At 40.8% G+C, this 14,649-nt stretch overlaps 1 protein-coding gene across 10 annotated transcripts in view; it reads left to right on the top strand.

The window, feature by feature from the left end:
- ALCAM (activated leukocyte cell adhesion molecule) overlaps positions 1-11,740 on the top strand; it is a 124,830-nt gene extending 113,090 nt beyond the window's left edge. For 6 of the 10 annotated variants that reach the window (XR_014563594.1, XR_014563598.1, XM_083736697.1 and 3 more), the window contains 2 exons: positions 7,747-7,866; positions 9,492-11,740. Coding sequence is in view for 4 of the 10 variants with exons in the window: in XM_083736697.1 (XP_083592823.1) it covers positions 7,747-7,834 (88 nt within the window). In the remaining 6 variants the exon portion in view is untranslated. Of the gene's footprint in view, positions 1-350; positions 4,305-4,580; positions 8,651-9,010 lie in introns of all 10 variants that reach the window. The other 4 variants (XR_014563595.1, XR_014563596.1, XR_014563599.1 and 1 more) reach the window with 2 other exon arrangements.
- The last annotated feature ends 2,909 nt before the right edge of the window (positions 11,741-14,649 follow it).

The raw sequence follows: 14,649 nt of genomic DNA, 5'->3' as shown, positions 1-14,649 counted from the left end.
CTAAGTGAAATTATTTGTTGTTAAATTATACATAATTACTATACCTGTCACTTTTGAATAAAGCCTAATAACTTGAATTATCACTGCAGGCAGTATTCTATTTTCAGCATAACTATCTCTTAGTATAAATCATTGTTGCTGCTTTCTGTGCAAAGAGCAGGGGCATATTTATTTAATAAAATGAAGGATTAGAAGCAAATGCCCAAAGAGATGGAAATGCTATCCATTTTGAAAATCTTTCCTGGCACACTCTATCAGTTACAAATTTTGGTGTCCATATAGGCTCCCCTTCTCAAACAGTTTTTGAACCCACCATTGAACAATTATTCACATGATCTCTGTCCCCAAAGGGATGTCAATGGAGAGTCTCAGAAGGAAGCAGCACAGAACATTCAAAACCTCCCGAGGCAAGAAAGTTACTTCTTTATGTGTGTTGTGGTTCGTAGAATCTCTATTGTCTTGTCATACCCCTGTAGCAAGAACTTGATATGTGACCCCGACAGATGCTCAGATTTTAATCTGAAAACAAATATTGAATATGGTTCCCTTAAGGGTATAGTTATGGTGCTCATAGTAGACATTAGCCCCATTCGGATGTTACATTTGTGTATAAAATCAACACACAAATGGATAGTGGGGCAACACTGATCAGCCCCTCCCCTGATGTGTTACAAACAGCTGCATGCACTAAGCCTTCTACCCAGCCTAGAACACTGATCATGCAGGGTTCTAGGTCAGATGGAAGCCTTCATGTGAACAGCTGTAAACAGGACAGAACCCTCCTCCAGATGTTTGTACTGTATATGTGTATACCCTGTGGTGCAAAAGTATTCCGCATGGTCCTGTCCCCCCTTGGGTGTTGATTTTACACATGACCATATTAGCATCATGTAGGGCTTATATGCACTCTTAAACCAAATGGTGGGTGGGCATACATTAACCAATTCTGTCTGAATGAAATGCTGAAGACCTACCCTTCTACATCTCTGTTTCTGTCTGCATGTTTATTTAAAAGGTTAAGTTTCAAGCCTATAATATAAATGAGATACGAAGAAATTCTCTGTGTAGGCAGCAGTCAGGTGTTGTCTAGACAAGCGTCCCTTTAGGCATCTTCATTTGCAAATCATCTCTCCCAATGAAATGCAATAATACTAAGAATACAGGTCATTCTTCCTTCAGAAATGCTTGTTTTACATGTGTATGTACACATAAATTGAACTCAAGGTTTTATCCAGGCCGTAGCTGGAACAGACTGGAAGTAGGTTACATTAGGACAGGAGTTGGTTCAAATTAATTTTAGAATATATTGGGATGGTAGGGGTTGTGGGGAATGCCTGGCTGAAAACAACTGCAGCTACTTTTATCACAAAATGCACAGAAAGGCCTTGGAGCCATTCACCTGGCATTTGAGTTAATTGCTAGTATCTCAGTAGGGACACAGGTGGCGCTGTGATCTAAACCACAGAGCCTAGAGCTTGCTGATCAAAAGGTCGGCCGTTCAAATCCCCGCGATGGGGTGAGCTCCCGTTGCTCGTTCCCTGCTCCTGCCAACCTAGCAGTTCGAAAGCATGTCAAAGTGCAAGTAGATAAATAGGTACCACTCCAGTGGGAAGGTAAACGGCGTTTCCGTGCGCTGCTCTGGTTTGCCAGAAGCGGCTTAGTCATGCTGGCCACATGACCCAGAAGCTGTACACCAGCTCCCTTGGCCAATAAAGCGAGATGAGCGCCGCATCCCCAGAGTCGTCCATGACTGGACCTAATAGTCAGGGGTCCCTTTACCTTTATCTCAGTAAAATATATTTCAAATGATACTAATGATACAGAGAGAGAGACCTGCTGAGCGAGTGAATGATATATAAAATAGTGAGGCAGTTTAACCACACTCTGATCTTCTTAAGTTCATAAGCTTCACATAAACTTGCAGATGTTGTTGGACTACAACTCCCATCAACTCAGCCACCATAGCCAATGTTCTTGGGTGATTGGTATTGAAGTCTAAAGCATCCCCATTGCTACTTTTCAACAAGTTCATATAACTATTCCAATGTGTTTCAAAAAAGAAACATGTTGAATGTTCATGCTTTTCTTCCATACTAAAAACATCACCTGCAGTGCTAATCATACTTACCTAGAAGCAAATCCCCCTCAGAAGCATTGGGATTTCCTGCTGAAATCCTTTTCATACCACAAATGTCGGGTTTTTTGTTGTTGTTTTTTGGAGAGGGGAGATAGTTTGTCGCCCCCTCCAGACAGCAATAATGTGGTATCATTGGAGAAGAATTGCAGAACAACTGATGAAGCAGAATTAAATCCTTCATTAATGCACTATTATTGTGTCAAAAACCTGTTGTGGAATATGCCAACCAAAACACCAAACTGGAGAGGTTTAGGTACCAGAATCACAGTTTATGTGTAATTTTTCAGTTTAGTGGTATTATTTGGGGCTGATGGTAGATTTAACACTGATGCATACAACAATGCCAGTGGTGTTATATGGGGCTGGGATTGCAAAGATTTTTCAGGGGAATATGAATTTAGGACCCTCAGCCGGACACAATATCAGGGTCAGGGGAAGTGGCAATGTCCCAGGAGCATGCTTGACTTCATTTACATGCATAGGATCTAATCTTCCTGCTTTATGTGTAGCGGCAGCAGAAGAGAGCTTGTAGCCTCTCATCCAGCAACTACCAGCCAGCATGGTATAGTGGTTAAGTGTGGTGGACTCGTAATCTGGTGAACCGGGTTCGCTTCCCCACTCCTCCACATGCAGCTGCTGGGTGACCTTGGGCTAGTCACACCTCTTTGAAGTCTCTCAGCCCCACTCACCTCACAGAGTGTTTGTTGGGGGGGGGGGGGGAAGGAAATTGTTAGCCACTTTGAGACTCCTTAAGGGGAGTGAAAGGCGGGATATCAAGTCCAAACTCTTCTTCTTCTTCTTCCCCCATGACACAGACATGCACACTTCCCTGAATTCCTCTGGAATGACACATTGAATATCTACGTATAACTTGTCCAAAATTATCTTGTTTTGTATCTTGTATTGTACATGTCTTTTATTATTATTATTATTATTTTATCCCATGAGCCACCTAGAATCAGAAAAGCAGCCTATAAATATTTTACAATAAATAGCTGTTTCATCTTCCATTCCATAGGCATGAGATAGGGAGGGAAGGGGGCAGAATGGCAATTGGAAAATTCCTTTGCTGTGACTGCTGGTGCCACAGACCCCCTTCCTTCCTTCCTGAATAATAATAATAATAATAATAATAATACACCACCACAGTAAGCATGTTAACCCTGTGAATTGGGAAGAGGTATGTTTCAGGAGGGGCATTTATAACTTGGATAAATTCCTTCCCCCCAACCAACTCACAAGACCAGTCGATGACAAGAAAACTTTTGTGGAAATACTGCTTTTTTGTGTGTCAACAGAATGAAAACCAGAAAAAAGGCATATTGAGCATTAACCTTTAATGTCCCTTAATATAACCAAATTACATAGTCAGAGATAGATAACTTCTGTCCTAGGTACTTTATCTAGTAAAATATCCCAAGTGCTATATTTTTACAAAGGCTAACTTCTCAAACCTCATGACACATTTCATTAGTATCCTAGGGGGTTTGCTTAAGTATATTATTAAAATGACTCATTTTTCTGTCCAGCTAATCTCCGTAGCCTGGATATTGTAGCAATAATTGACAGATAAATATAGGTTAACGCAAATGTGCCTTTTCTGTAGAGATTAGGAGGTGCAAACTTACTGCTTTTCTGTTGTTGTTGAGTACCCATAATGGAGTATGTTGCCATGTCCCTTTCTGTCCTTTACAAGCATTATCTGTAATAATAGTTTATAGAAAGTTTGGTGTCATTGCTGTGGAGATGGGAGTGGGGCAGCTTGAAACTTAAAAACAACCTTTTCAGCATTTATTCATTTAAAATCATTGTTGTTGGCCATTGCATTCTGTTACAGCTCATCCTCTTTCCCTAATTTGAAGTAATGAATAGTGATGAGTTTTTATCAGATTATGCAGAATCTGTGAGGAACGGTTCATAGAACAATTTCTCTCTGCACATGTCCGAAATAGAAAACTATATCCTAAGTTTGTTTATAAGGAGCATATCAGAAATGTACCCACTGTTTCATTTCCTGCATTTCATATATCCAACTCCAATTTTCTGCCATTTTTATTGAAAGCCCACTTCAGTGCATTATCCAAATCTTGCTAGCAAGCAAAATCTCTGAGATGACATATCCATTATTGGGGGTAATTGAGACAATGGCATCAGCTAACTTCCTGAAGTCCCAGCGCCTGCCAACCTAGCAGTTCGAAAGCACCTCCGGGTGCAAGTAGATAAATAGGGACCGCTTACCAGCGGGAAGGTAAACAGCGTTTCCGTGTGCAGCTCTGGCTCGCCAGATGCAGCTTTGTCACGCTGGCCACGTGACCCGGAAGTGTCTCCGGACAGCGCTGGCCCCTGGCCTCTTAAGTGAGATGGGCGCACAACCCCAGAGTCTGTCAAGACTGGCCCGTACGGGCAGGGGTACCTTTACCTTTACCTTAACTTCCTGAAACAGACATCTCCAATAGAGTAATAGCTATCAATTAGATAGATTATAGTATGATAAGAAACAAGCAAAATATGAACAAATAATACTTGTATAAAGGAAAAGCACATAGTAACCCATTACAAGCACAGCACAGACATCCTCCCGTGCTTTCCCACCTGATTAAATCCCAGGCTTGTAGCAGAAAAAGGAAGAAATGAGCTGAAGTGGAATGGAGGACAGGAAATAGGCAGAGTCTCTAAACAGTATCATCCACCAGTGATTGTCCACCGGCAGAAACGACTTCTGCTTGCGCAAGAGGGCTTCCCCATTCTCTCTTTCCTGCATACTCTCAGAAGCTTCCTGCATATTCAGGGACCTTCAGGAGCAGATTGGGGGTACTCAGGGAGCTGCACAGAGTGGAGTCCATCTTCAAATAAATGATCAACACAGATTCATTTATTACTACCCAGTGCTGGGAATAGACAAAACATTGCTTTCAATGAATCACCACCACAAACAAATGTATTATTCTCCCGCAGAAGACAGTATGCTGAAACGCAGTGGACATACTGATTCTTTTGATGTCTGTTTACAGCCTGAGCATCATTTTGAGGCTTTGCATTTCACCATACCACTTATTTAGTATGATGCAATATGAGTCCCACCAAGTTGTTTTCAATTGAGAGTAAATGGCCCTTCAAGAAAAGCTTGCCAGGCTTTTCAGATACCTGAGGTCCCATTTGCTGCTCCCCTCCCACTAAGGACCTTATGCAGGTCACTTAAGTGGAGCCCATTTACAAGGACTGCCATTGCATTAATGAGTCATTTTGAAAATTGCTATCCTACTCCAATATAAAAATCTAGCATGATAAAAACTAGTAGGAGGCAGTAATGTTGCCTCATTTTGAATCCTAAGCTCCTAGCTTATTGCTGGGCATAAAGAGGCTGCAGTGGTTAAGGCAAACCTTAACTTTAAGACAGGAGTTTTGACGTGTGACCATGGATGGTGCAGAACAAACGCATAACAGGACTTGGGAGTTCAATGTTTTTTCGCTCCTGAAATTAGTCCCTATTCCTTTCACTTCCCCAGTTGTCATAAATAGATTCTCTGTTCCTGTTGTTGCCACAGGGAGCAGCTTCATCCCTTCACTTTTGTGCTGGTTTGGTCTATGTGGTGAGAATACCACAGGGAACATGCAAAGCACAATAAGCACCACTATCACAGTGCCAAGAAAAAGCAGCAGAAATATGTTGGTGGAAGAAGATAAAGCCATCTGACTTTGCATGTTTTTATCCTCTCTGCATGGTGAAAGCACCACTCAGAGATAGAATCAGCACAAAAAAGAACCTAGGAAACCATCCTTTTGTAGAATAAAGTGGTAACAGAGAAAGAAAAAGAAAACATCATACTCTGCCTAGTCTTGGAAATGTTAAAATGCATTCTGCAAATTCTGGTTGTTAGTGGGTTTAACCATTAGGCAGAACACTTACGGTCTACTTTGCAGCATACCTGTATATGCTGTTCTCTGTATGCTGTGCATTTGAAAAGTTAAGCCACTTCAGCCTTCTCACCCAAGGCCATGTTGAGCATCTGCAGTCACAACTCTTTTTTCTGCATAAGAGGTGTGCAGGTGTTAAGCTGCCTTTGACACAAGGGATTTTGCTTGTATCACTTATATGGATTTGTGCATTTACATTTTAAAGCCCAAGTCTTTAAAATGTTATCACACTAATACAGGAGGTCTTTCACTTCACCAGACTCTGAAAGCTGCTCTCACATGTAATGAAAACTTTTGTATGGCATTATGTTTAAGCTACCCTGTTCCTGCACTCAATTAATACATCTACCTTTATAAAAAGGGCACCTTCTGGTTTGAGTGAGTCATGCCTCCTTTTTCTCTTGAATATTCAAGGCATTTCCAGGCATGGGGGCTTGCGAGTGTCAGGTATACTCTATCAGACACTCACAAGCCCAAACAGGATTGCACTGATCCCTGCAGGAAAAGCCTGGGTCACTTCAACATAAGGATACAGTCGTACCTTGGTTCTCGAATGTAATCCATTCTGGAAGTCTGTTTGACTTCCGAAATGTTTGAAAACCAAGGTGTGGCTTCTGATTGGCGCAGGCACCCCAGAAACAATAGCCGACAGCCACATCAGACGTTCGGCTTCCAAAAAATGTTCGAAAACTGGAACACTTACTTCCAGGTTTTCGGCGTTCGGAAGCTGAAATGTTCAAATACCAAGACATTTGAAAACCAAGGTTCTGCTTTGGAAACATTTGGTTTCCTCTTTAGAAAAGCAAACACCCAATCAAGTGAGCTGCCACAGGGTGGGAGGAGACAAGGAGATAAGAGGCCATAGGCTGCTAAAAGATTAGAACTATGTATTGTAGTGGCAGAGGACCCCTACTCAGAAGAAAGTTCTGCTGCGTTCAGTGGGGTTTGCTTCCTAATAAGTGTGTTTAGTATCGTTGCTTAAATATGGCCATGGGGAAAAGGTATTATAGTGCAAACCTTGTCTTGTAAAAACGGTCATGTGGAGACCTGTACAGGCAGACAAGGTATTCTATACATATGAAGCCATATGGAGACTCCAGTTATATGAAATGGGCCCTAGGTGTTTGTTTTTGTTTTTTTTCTTGTTCCCAGTAGCTATCATGCATAATGAATAGAAATCCCACACACAAATTTACTTCTTGTGCAAAAGCTAGTTTAGAAAAGGGTGTGTATTCTTTTTAAAAGTGTTTTGCAAGTCCTCATTCATTCATTATTATTTTTTCCACTGTAAGATTTAAACTTCAAAAAGGTTTTTAATGCACAAGGAGGGGTTGCCATGTTGATAAAAACCACTTTGATGTTAGCAACAACACCTTCTCAAGGAAACATGAAGAAAATCTTGCTAATGAATTTGTATGAAGAAGTACAAATGATTAAAGCAAGCATAGCTCAGTCCATGTGTAGATTATAAATGAGGGTGGCAGAAAATTTAAACTCAATTCACACTAAGTGTATGTGATGTTATGGCACAGTTCACTACATTAAGCTGTTTCATTTGCTAGCGTAGTAATGTTCATGTATTGATAGCTGAACTGTAAGAATCCTCTCTCTTGAAAAGCAGGAAACATTGTTCATTGATGCAACAAAGGGTAATAACAAAGCAAGCTGTCACACTACTTTTATTTGCATTTTAGGTCAGCCTCAAAACATGTAGATAAAGACCTTGGAAATATAGAGGAAAACAAAAAGTTAGAAGAAAACAATCACAAATCGGAAGCTTGAGATAGAGAACTTGTCAGTCACCACCATTCCAGGTAGGTGTGAACAACTTCATAATGTCGTCTATCTACAGAGTACAGATACTCTGTATATGATTTGAATGGCTTTTAGTCTTTGCATTGCTGAAGTGTTTGTAGCATTTACACATCAAGATGAACCTAGGTTTATCTGCTCAACATTTGGAATCCCTTCAGAGATGCTTTCAGTTGCTTGGGGCTTTCTGTGGTGTTACATGAAAAACAAACAAGGGTTATCACCTCACCAAGAGACAAACTGTTATCAATAGAATCTGTTAACAATAGAATCTATCTTCCTAAGACCTCTTAACACTTTAGCACCACACTGTTCACTAAAATAACAGAAGCAACTCCAGGGCTAAGTATAAACTCCTGAGTGTCTTCTAGGTCAACCAGTGTGCCTGGATATGAACTTCTGGCTCAAACAGCCAACACCAATCACTGCAATTTATCTATATGTCTCTGTACACCAGGGGCTCAGTGCTATTTGTTTAATCTTTTTCTCAAAGGACAAAAGGTCCAAATAATATCTAGCCATGACAGATTACACGTAGGTTGTCCTGCTTCAAAGCAGTAAGTTGGACTGGGTTTCTTCAGATGGCAGTTCTATACCACCGTGAAGAGACTTTCTTTTCAGAAGCCCTGTGCTGGCACTCTCCAGAAACAAAGTATGAATAGATTTTCGGTCCAGAAAAATAATCTGGAAACATTTCAGAATGAGTAACACTGCGACCAAGACTCAAGAGTTAGACTGTGTACATTAAAAGTACATCCTGGGCTAAGTGTAGTTTACCCCTTAAAGGTAAAGGGGTAAAGGGACCCCTGACCATTAGGTCCAGTCGTGACCCACTCTGGGGTTGAGGCGCTCATCTCGCTTTATTGGCTGAGAGAGCTGGCATATAGCTTCCAGGTCATGTGGCCAGCATGACTAAGCCGCTTCTGGCGAACCAGAGCAGCACACGGAAACGCCGTTTACCTTCCCGCTGGAGCAGTACCTATTTATCTACTTGCACCTTGAGGTGCTTTCGAACTGCTAGGTTGGCAGGATCAGGGACTGAGTAACGGCAGCTCACCCCATCGCGGAGATTCGAACCGCCGACCTTCTGATCGGCAAGTCCTAGGCTCTGTAGTTTAACCCACAGCGCCACCTGCGTCCCTTAAGAGCTGCAATTTCCAGCACACTTTACAATCTACAGTTACCAATATTTGGGGGTGGGGTGGGGGAAGGATGCTTTAATTGTATGCAAGACAAGACAAAGAGCTAAGGCAAAAAAGAGAAGGCTGTCAATGTTTAGGAAAGCCTCAGGAACGGAGCCTTGGGCAACAGGGCCAGCACTGATCGAGGGCTTGCTCAGCACTGTCATGGCACCTTTATAACTTTTCAAAAGTCAGTTGAGAGATTCAAAACCATTTATGATTTTGGAAAATATTTTAACACTTGCTGGCAAATTATAATGCACTCTTCATTGTTGTGCGTTTCACGCTGTTCTATGGTAGCCTTCATTTATTTCTTCCATTTTTTATTTTTATGGCATTCATTTTATGTGGGAAAACTAATATCCCTTGCCCACCCGCCCCCCATTTGTGTATTATCATCAACATACAAGTTCATCTTGACTGACCTTGTTTTTTCTCATTTTCAGAGAATAAACATAGACCAACTGAAGCATGAACATGGATTGTATTTAAGATATATACAAAGACATGACAGCTATTCATGGTTCAAGTATTACACAGATCATTCTATCAAGTTTTCAGAGGAATTTACACAGTTATCTCAAGCTTACAAAAATATCAGCAAAACTAATTTTGGCGGCAGCCGTGATAATAGGTCACAAGTTTGTGTTCTGTTTGAATATCTTTTTTTTCTTTTTTTTTGTAAATGTCTGCACTGAAGATTTCTTTTGGTTTGCCTTTATGTAAATTTTTTACGTAGCTATTTTTATACACTGTAAGGCTTTGTTCTGGGAGTCGCTGGTAATCTGATGTATAGTGTAATGTTTTTATTTCCATTGTTTTTTGCACCCTTTAAAGAGGTACATTTCTAATTCTGATTGCTATCAGTAAAGCTCTTACTTTGCACAGCAAGTATCTAATTTATAAGATTGCCTTATGGGAAAATGAGACACTTCTCTCTATGTTTTTCAATCACCACTAAAGGAAAAAGGGGGGAATAAATCTGTAAAAAAAATAAAATAAGTAAAAGCAAACTAACCAGTTTTTGAAAGAATGAACACCTGCTCAACTACAAAGGACATGTATATAATTTACAAAAGGAGAGTAAGGTATTAAACAAGATTCATGTTGTCATGTATACAGATGTCCTACTAACAAGTCTTTTTTAGACAGGAAAATCTTTTTATTGATAGCATTCTGGAAAACTAATTGTTATTGCAATTCCATGATATATAGTGTGAATGACTGAAATTAAGAATTAGTTCTGAAATATTTTTGTTATCCACTGCCTTAAATATTATCTATCTTTTTATTTTAAAAGAAAAAAAGATCAGTTGAAATTGGAAGTTTTTGGGTTTTTTTAAGTGGTCATATCAAAGCTGCATTTTTCCACAAAATAGAATATATATTTTTGTGTGTGTGCGTTTTTGTTAACTACACTACAGATATTGCACCTTGAGATAATTTTAGTGTTTTTAACTGGTACATAATTTATCAAAAAAAGTACATGAAATTGTAACAATGAAATGAAATCTATGTATCTTTAGTTACATTCAAGATTGTAACTTTATAAACCTGTTTTATGCTTGAGAATTTTTTTAGAAAGTTAGCATAAAAAGAAACATTTGGATAGATTGGGGCAAATAGACAGCAGTATTTAGCAGTGCTCTTTTAGCAGAAGAATAGCATCTGGGAGAATGTGCTAGATAATTTTTGATAACGGCAGGAAAATATTACTGGAATGGAAGTTTCTGTTTACAGATTTACGAGCCAGGAAAACAGGAAGATTCTGTAGATTGTTGGGAGTTTAAGAAGAAAAATGGAGATGGAAATTAGGAAATGTATTTTGCCACTTAGAGGGGAAAAACACTGTTGTAAATTTGTAAAATGTTAAATGTCTGGGCAGTAGTGACTGATGTCTTAAATAAAAGCTTCCTGTAGTGTACTGGCATGGATTAAATACATGAAATGTCCTATAAATTCAATACTGTATAAAATATTACAGAAAAAAACTGTTAAAGTCCTCTCTGCATTGGTTAAGGCTTTATTTGGCAGGGGAACAAAAAAATTAATCTTGGTCAATGTTTAAACCAAAGTTAAAAGGGGGATAAAACCAAAGTCATTTGTTTTGCATGGCAAAACCATTTATGATATCTTTGTAAATACTGTGGTTTGTTTTTTTTCCTTTCTCCTCTTTCTTTTTTTTTTTAAGAATTTTGTTTTTTTAAAAAAATCTAAAATTTTTAAGCACCTGTTTTCCAAAATAAAATGTGAACACACACAAAAAAAGATTATATATAATTTTGTTTTGGCGTGAAGACATCGTTGCTTATAAGTGAAGATTCAATTGGTGTGAGTACAGTAAAGGGAAAAGACTTGCACTGCAATATCATGTCTTTTAAGTTTTATGAAACGTAAGCATACAAAAGTAGTCCCATTAACAAAAGGATCTCTCCTGATCTGTAAGAGAGCCATGCAACTGACCAGACTTGAAACAAGAGTGGACACCAAAAAATGAGAGTGCTCAACTTCTGCATCCAGTGTCATTATGGGAAACCAAACTCTCACCTTTTGAATTTCTACTGGCCATTCCAATGTAATTCTTGGGGGGTGTTTTCTTCACTGTTGACATCAGACATGTTTCAGGAATCAACAGTACAAATTAATTGTTGCAATTCATGCCTGAAAGACAATAAAAGTGAAGTATGTTTTCACATTCCTGTCTGACATTTCAGTTCAAGTGAGATATTCATACCTGCATGAAATAGCTCAGTAATTTGGTTGGCATGGGTTCTGGTAAGGCAGATGCTTTTGCACATGCATAACTTTAGTCTATTAGTGCCAAGAGACTGGACAGCTCGGAGGTGTAGTACAGAGCATTTGGAAGCTCCATGAATGTATTACTCATGCACGCAGCAGGACTAAGAGATGAACAATACAAAAGGGGGTAGTAAAGTAGCAGAAAAAACACATTCAGGTGCAACCCAGAGAAAGTAATAAACTCAAGTCCTATGGTAATCAGTGAACCACAGCACACAGTGGAGAACTCAAGTACTATTGTTTCCACTGGGATTTTTTTTAAGAACTTAACTTTTGCTGGCTTGCATCTGGCCCATGAAGAGATAAAGGTAAAGGGACCCCTTACCATTAGGTCCAGCCGTGACCGACTCTGGGGTTGCGGCGCTCATCTTGCTTTATTGGCCGAGGGAGCCGGTGTACAGCTTCCGGGTCATGTGGCCATGACTAAGCCATTCCTGGCGAACCAGGGCAGCACACAGAAATGCCGTTCACCTTCCCGCAGGAGTGGTACCTATTTATTTACTTGCACTTTGACGTGCTTTTAAACTGCTAGATGGGCAGGAGTAAGGACCGAGCAACGGGAGCTCATCCTGTCCCAGGGATTTGAATCACCAACCTTCTGATCGGCAAGTCCTAGGCTTTGTGGTTTAACCCACAGCGCCACCTGCGTCCCTTGGCTTAGGTCTGGCCCATGAAGAGATAGGGCAGAATAATTATTCATATTGCATACTGGGTAGAAAGACTAGAAAAGAGCTTGGGAAAGGTCCAAGTCTCATGGATGCAAGCTACCCAGAGAACTCTGAAAGGCTCTCCAACATATTGAGGCCAAACACTGGGATGTGCATCTTCCCGGCCATGCTCCCACACATGCTCTTGCACAGTGCTCCAAAACGGGATGTCCCAGTTTAATTGGGGCAGTAGAGCAGTGTGTTTTGATATTGCATGCATGCAACTATGGCTGGATGGAAAATGGCTTCTTTGACTTCCCTTTCATTCTGTGATTAACGAATGAGTCTGACTCATGGACAGAAGACACGGTAAATGCTCAGACGAGGCATTTGCTGTTTGTAAGTGGTAACAGATGACAAGGAAAAAAATGTTAAAAATTAAGAAACTTAAAAATGGGCTATGTTAAATGCAGTTATTAAAAAGATTGTAGGAAAAGGAAGTACCACATTTGCAAGTAGGCGGGTTTGGAGCGACAGGAGGAAGAGAATGGATTAGGCCTTGGAAGTACAGAAGAAGAGTTTGGATTTGATATCCCACTTTATCACTACCCTAAGCAGTCTCAAAATGGCTAACAATCTCCTTTCCCTTCCTCCCCCACAACAAACACTCTGTGAGGTGAGTGAGGCTGAGAGACTTCAGAGAAGTGCGACTAGCCCAAGGTCACCCAGCAGCTGCATGTGGAGGAGCAGGGAAGCGAACCCAGTTCACCAGATTACGAGTCCACTGCTCTTAACCACTACACCACACAGGGCAATGAAATGGGGCACAAAGCTAAAAATGGGTCTGTGAGGCTTCCTCTCTATTAGGAAAGTGACTTTGAATCACTTGAACCAGGTTACAACCTCCAACTTACCAACTGTTGTCACTCGAGCTCCATACAGGAACAGGAAATATTCACAATGGGAGTGAGACTGGGTGTGCCATGCAAATCAGCCTCACTGTACCCAATGCCTTCTACCCACTTCCGCTTGAATGAGAGTAGAACTCTCCCTGCAACCAGAAACCCAGATAAAGGAAGCTTCCCAATCATGCAGCAAATTCTACTCACGTTGAAATTAAAGTACATAGAAGCCCCCTCCAGACTTTTGAAGCAAGAAAGTTAGGAGCTCAGCAGACACAGATGTTGATGAAATGGGTGCCATGTGCCACCCAAGGCTCCTTACACAGCTCGTTCCTTGTTCAAGCATATGCAGCCTTTGGGGGCAGGCCCTCAGGCTCCTAGCTAGAGTGCTACATCTTGCTTGGGCATAAGGCCTGAACAGGATTTCAGCCTTTTTCAAAAATAGATGGCTCAATAATTCTCAATAATTTAGTGCCTTTATCTAGCTCACTCTCTATTCTACTGTATTTTGCACCTTTTCTGAGGGCAGCCTACACAATGGCATTGTATCTACTAAAAGCAAACTCGGTGTTCCAAATTGTGCTCCTTACATAGCCAAAATGGCGCAAGAGAGAGTGGTCAGCTGGTTTTGGGGAAGTTCAAAATGATGGAGGAGGAGGAGGAGGAGGAGGAGGAGGAGGAGGAGGAGGAGGGGGAGGAGAAGAAGAAGAAGAAGAAGAAGAAGAAGAAGAAGAAGAAGAAGAAGAAGAAGAAGAAGAAGAAGAAGAAGAAGAAGAATTTATTATTTATACCCCGCCCATCTGGCTGACTTTCCCCAGCCACTCTGGGTGGCTCCCAATCAAGTGTTAAAAACAGTACAGCATTAAATATTAAAACCTTCCCTGAACAGGGCTGCCTTCAGATGTCTTTTAAAGATAGGATAGCTGCTTATTTCCTTGACATCTGAAGGGAGCGTGTTCCACAGGGTGGGCGCCACTACTGAGAAGGTCCTCTGTCTGGTTCCCTATAACCTCACTTCTCGCAATGAGGGAACCGCCAAAAGGCCCTCGGCACTGGATCTCAGAAGAAGTAGTAGTGGTGTGAGGGGCTGAGCCTGTCAAGAGATAAATATAGAGTGAATGGAATAGTGTCCTAGAAGGCAGCACTGATGGATTAGCTGTAACGCTGAACCGGAACACACCACACTACATTTTGTTGCAGAACATAGTAGTATTCCATATAAGCCTATGGCCACACTAAAGATGTCGTTTTGATCC

The sequence above is a fragment of the Podarcis gaigeae genome, assembly GCF_964106915.1.
Source record: "Podarcis gaigeae genome assembly, chromosome: 4".
In the NCBI taxonomy this organism is placed as follows: domain Eukaryota; kingdom Metazoa; phylum Chordata; class Lepidosauria; order Squamata; family Lacertidae; genus Podarcis; species Podarcis gaigeae.
Note: the sequence above shows the minus strand (reverse complement) of the source record. Positions and strands in the feature narration are given on the sequence as shown.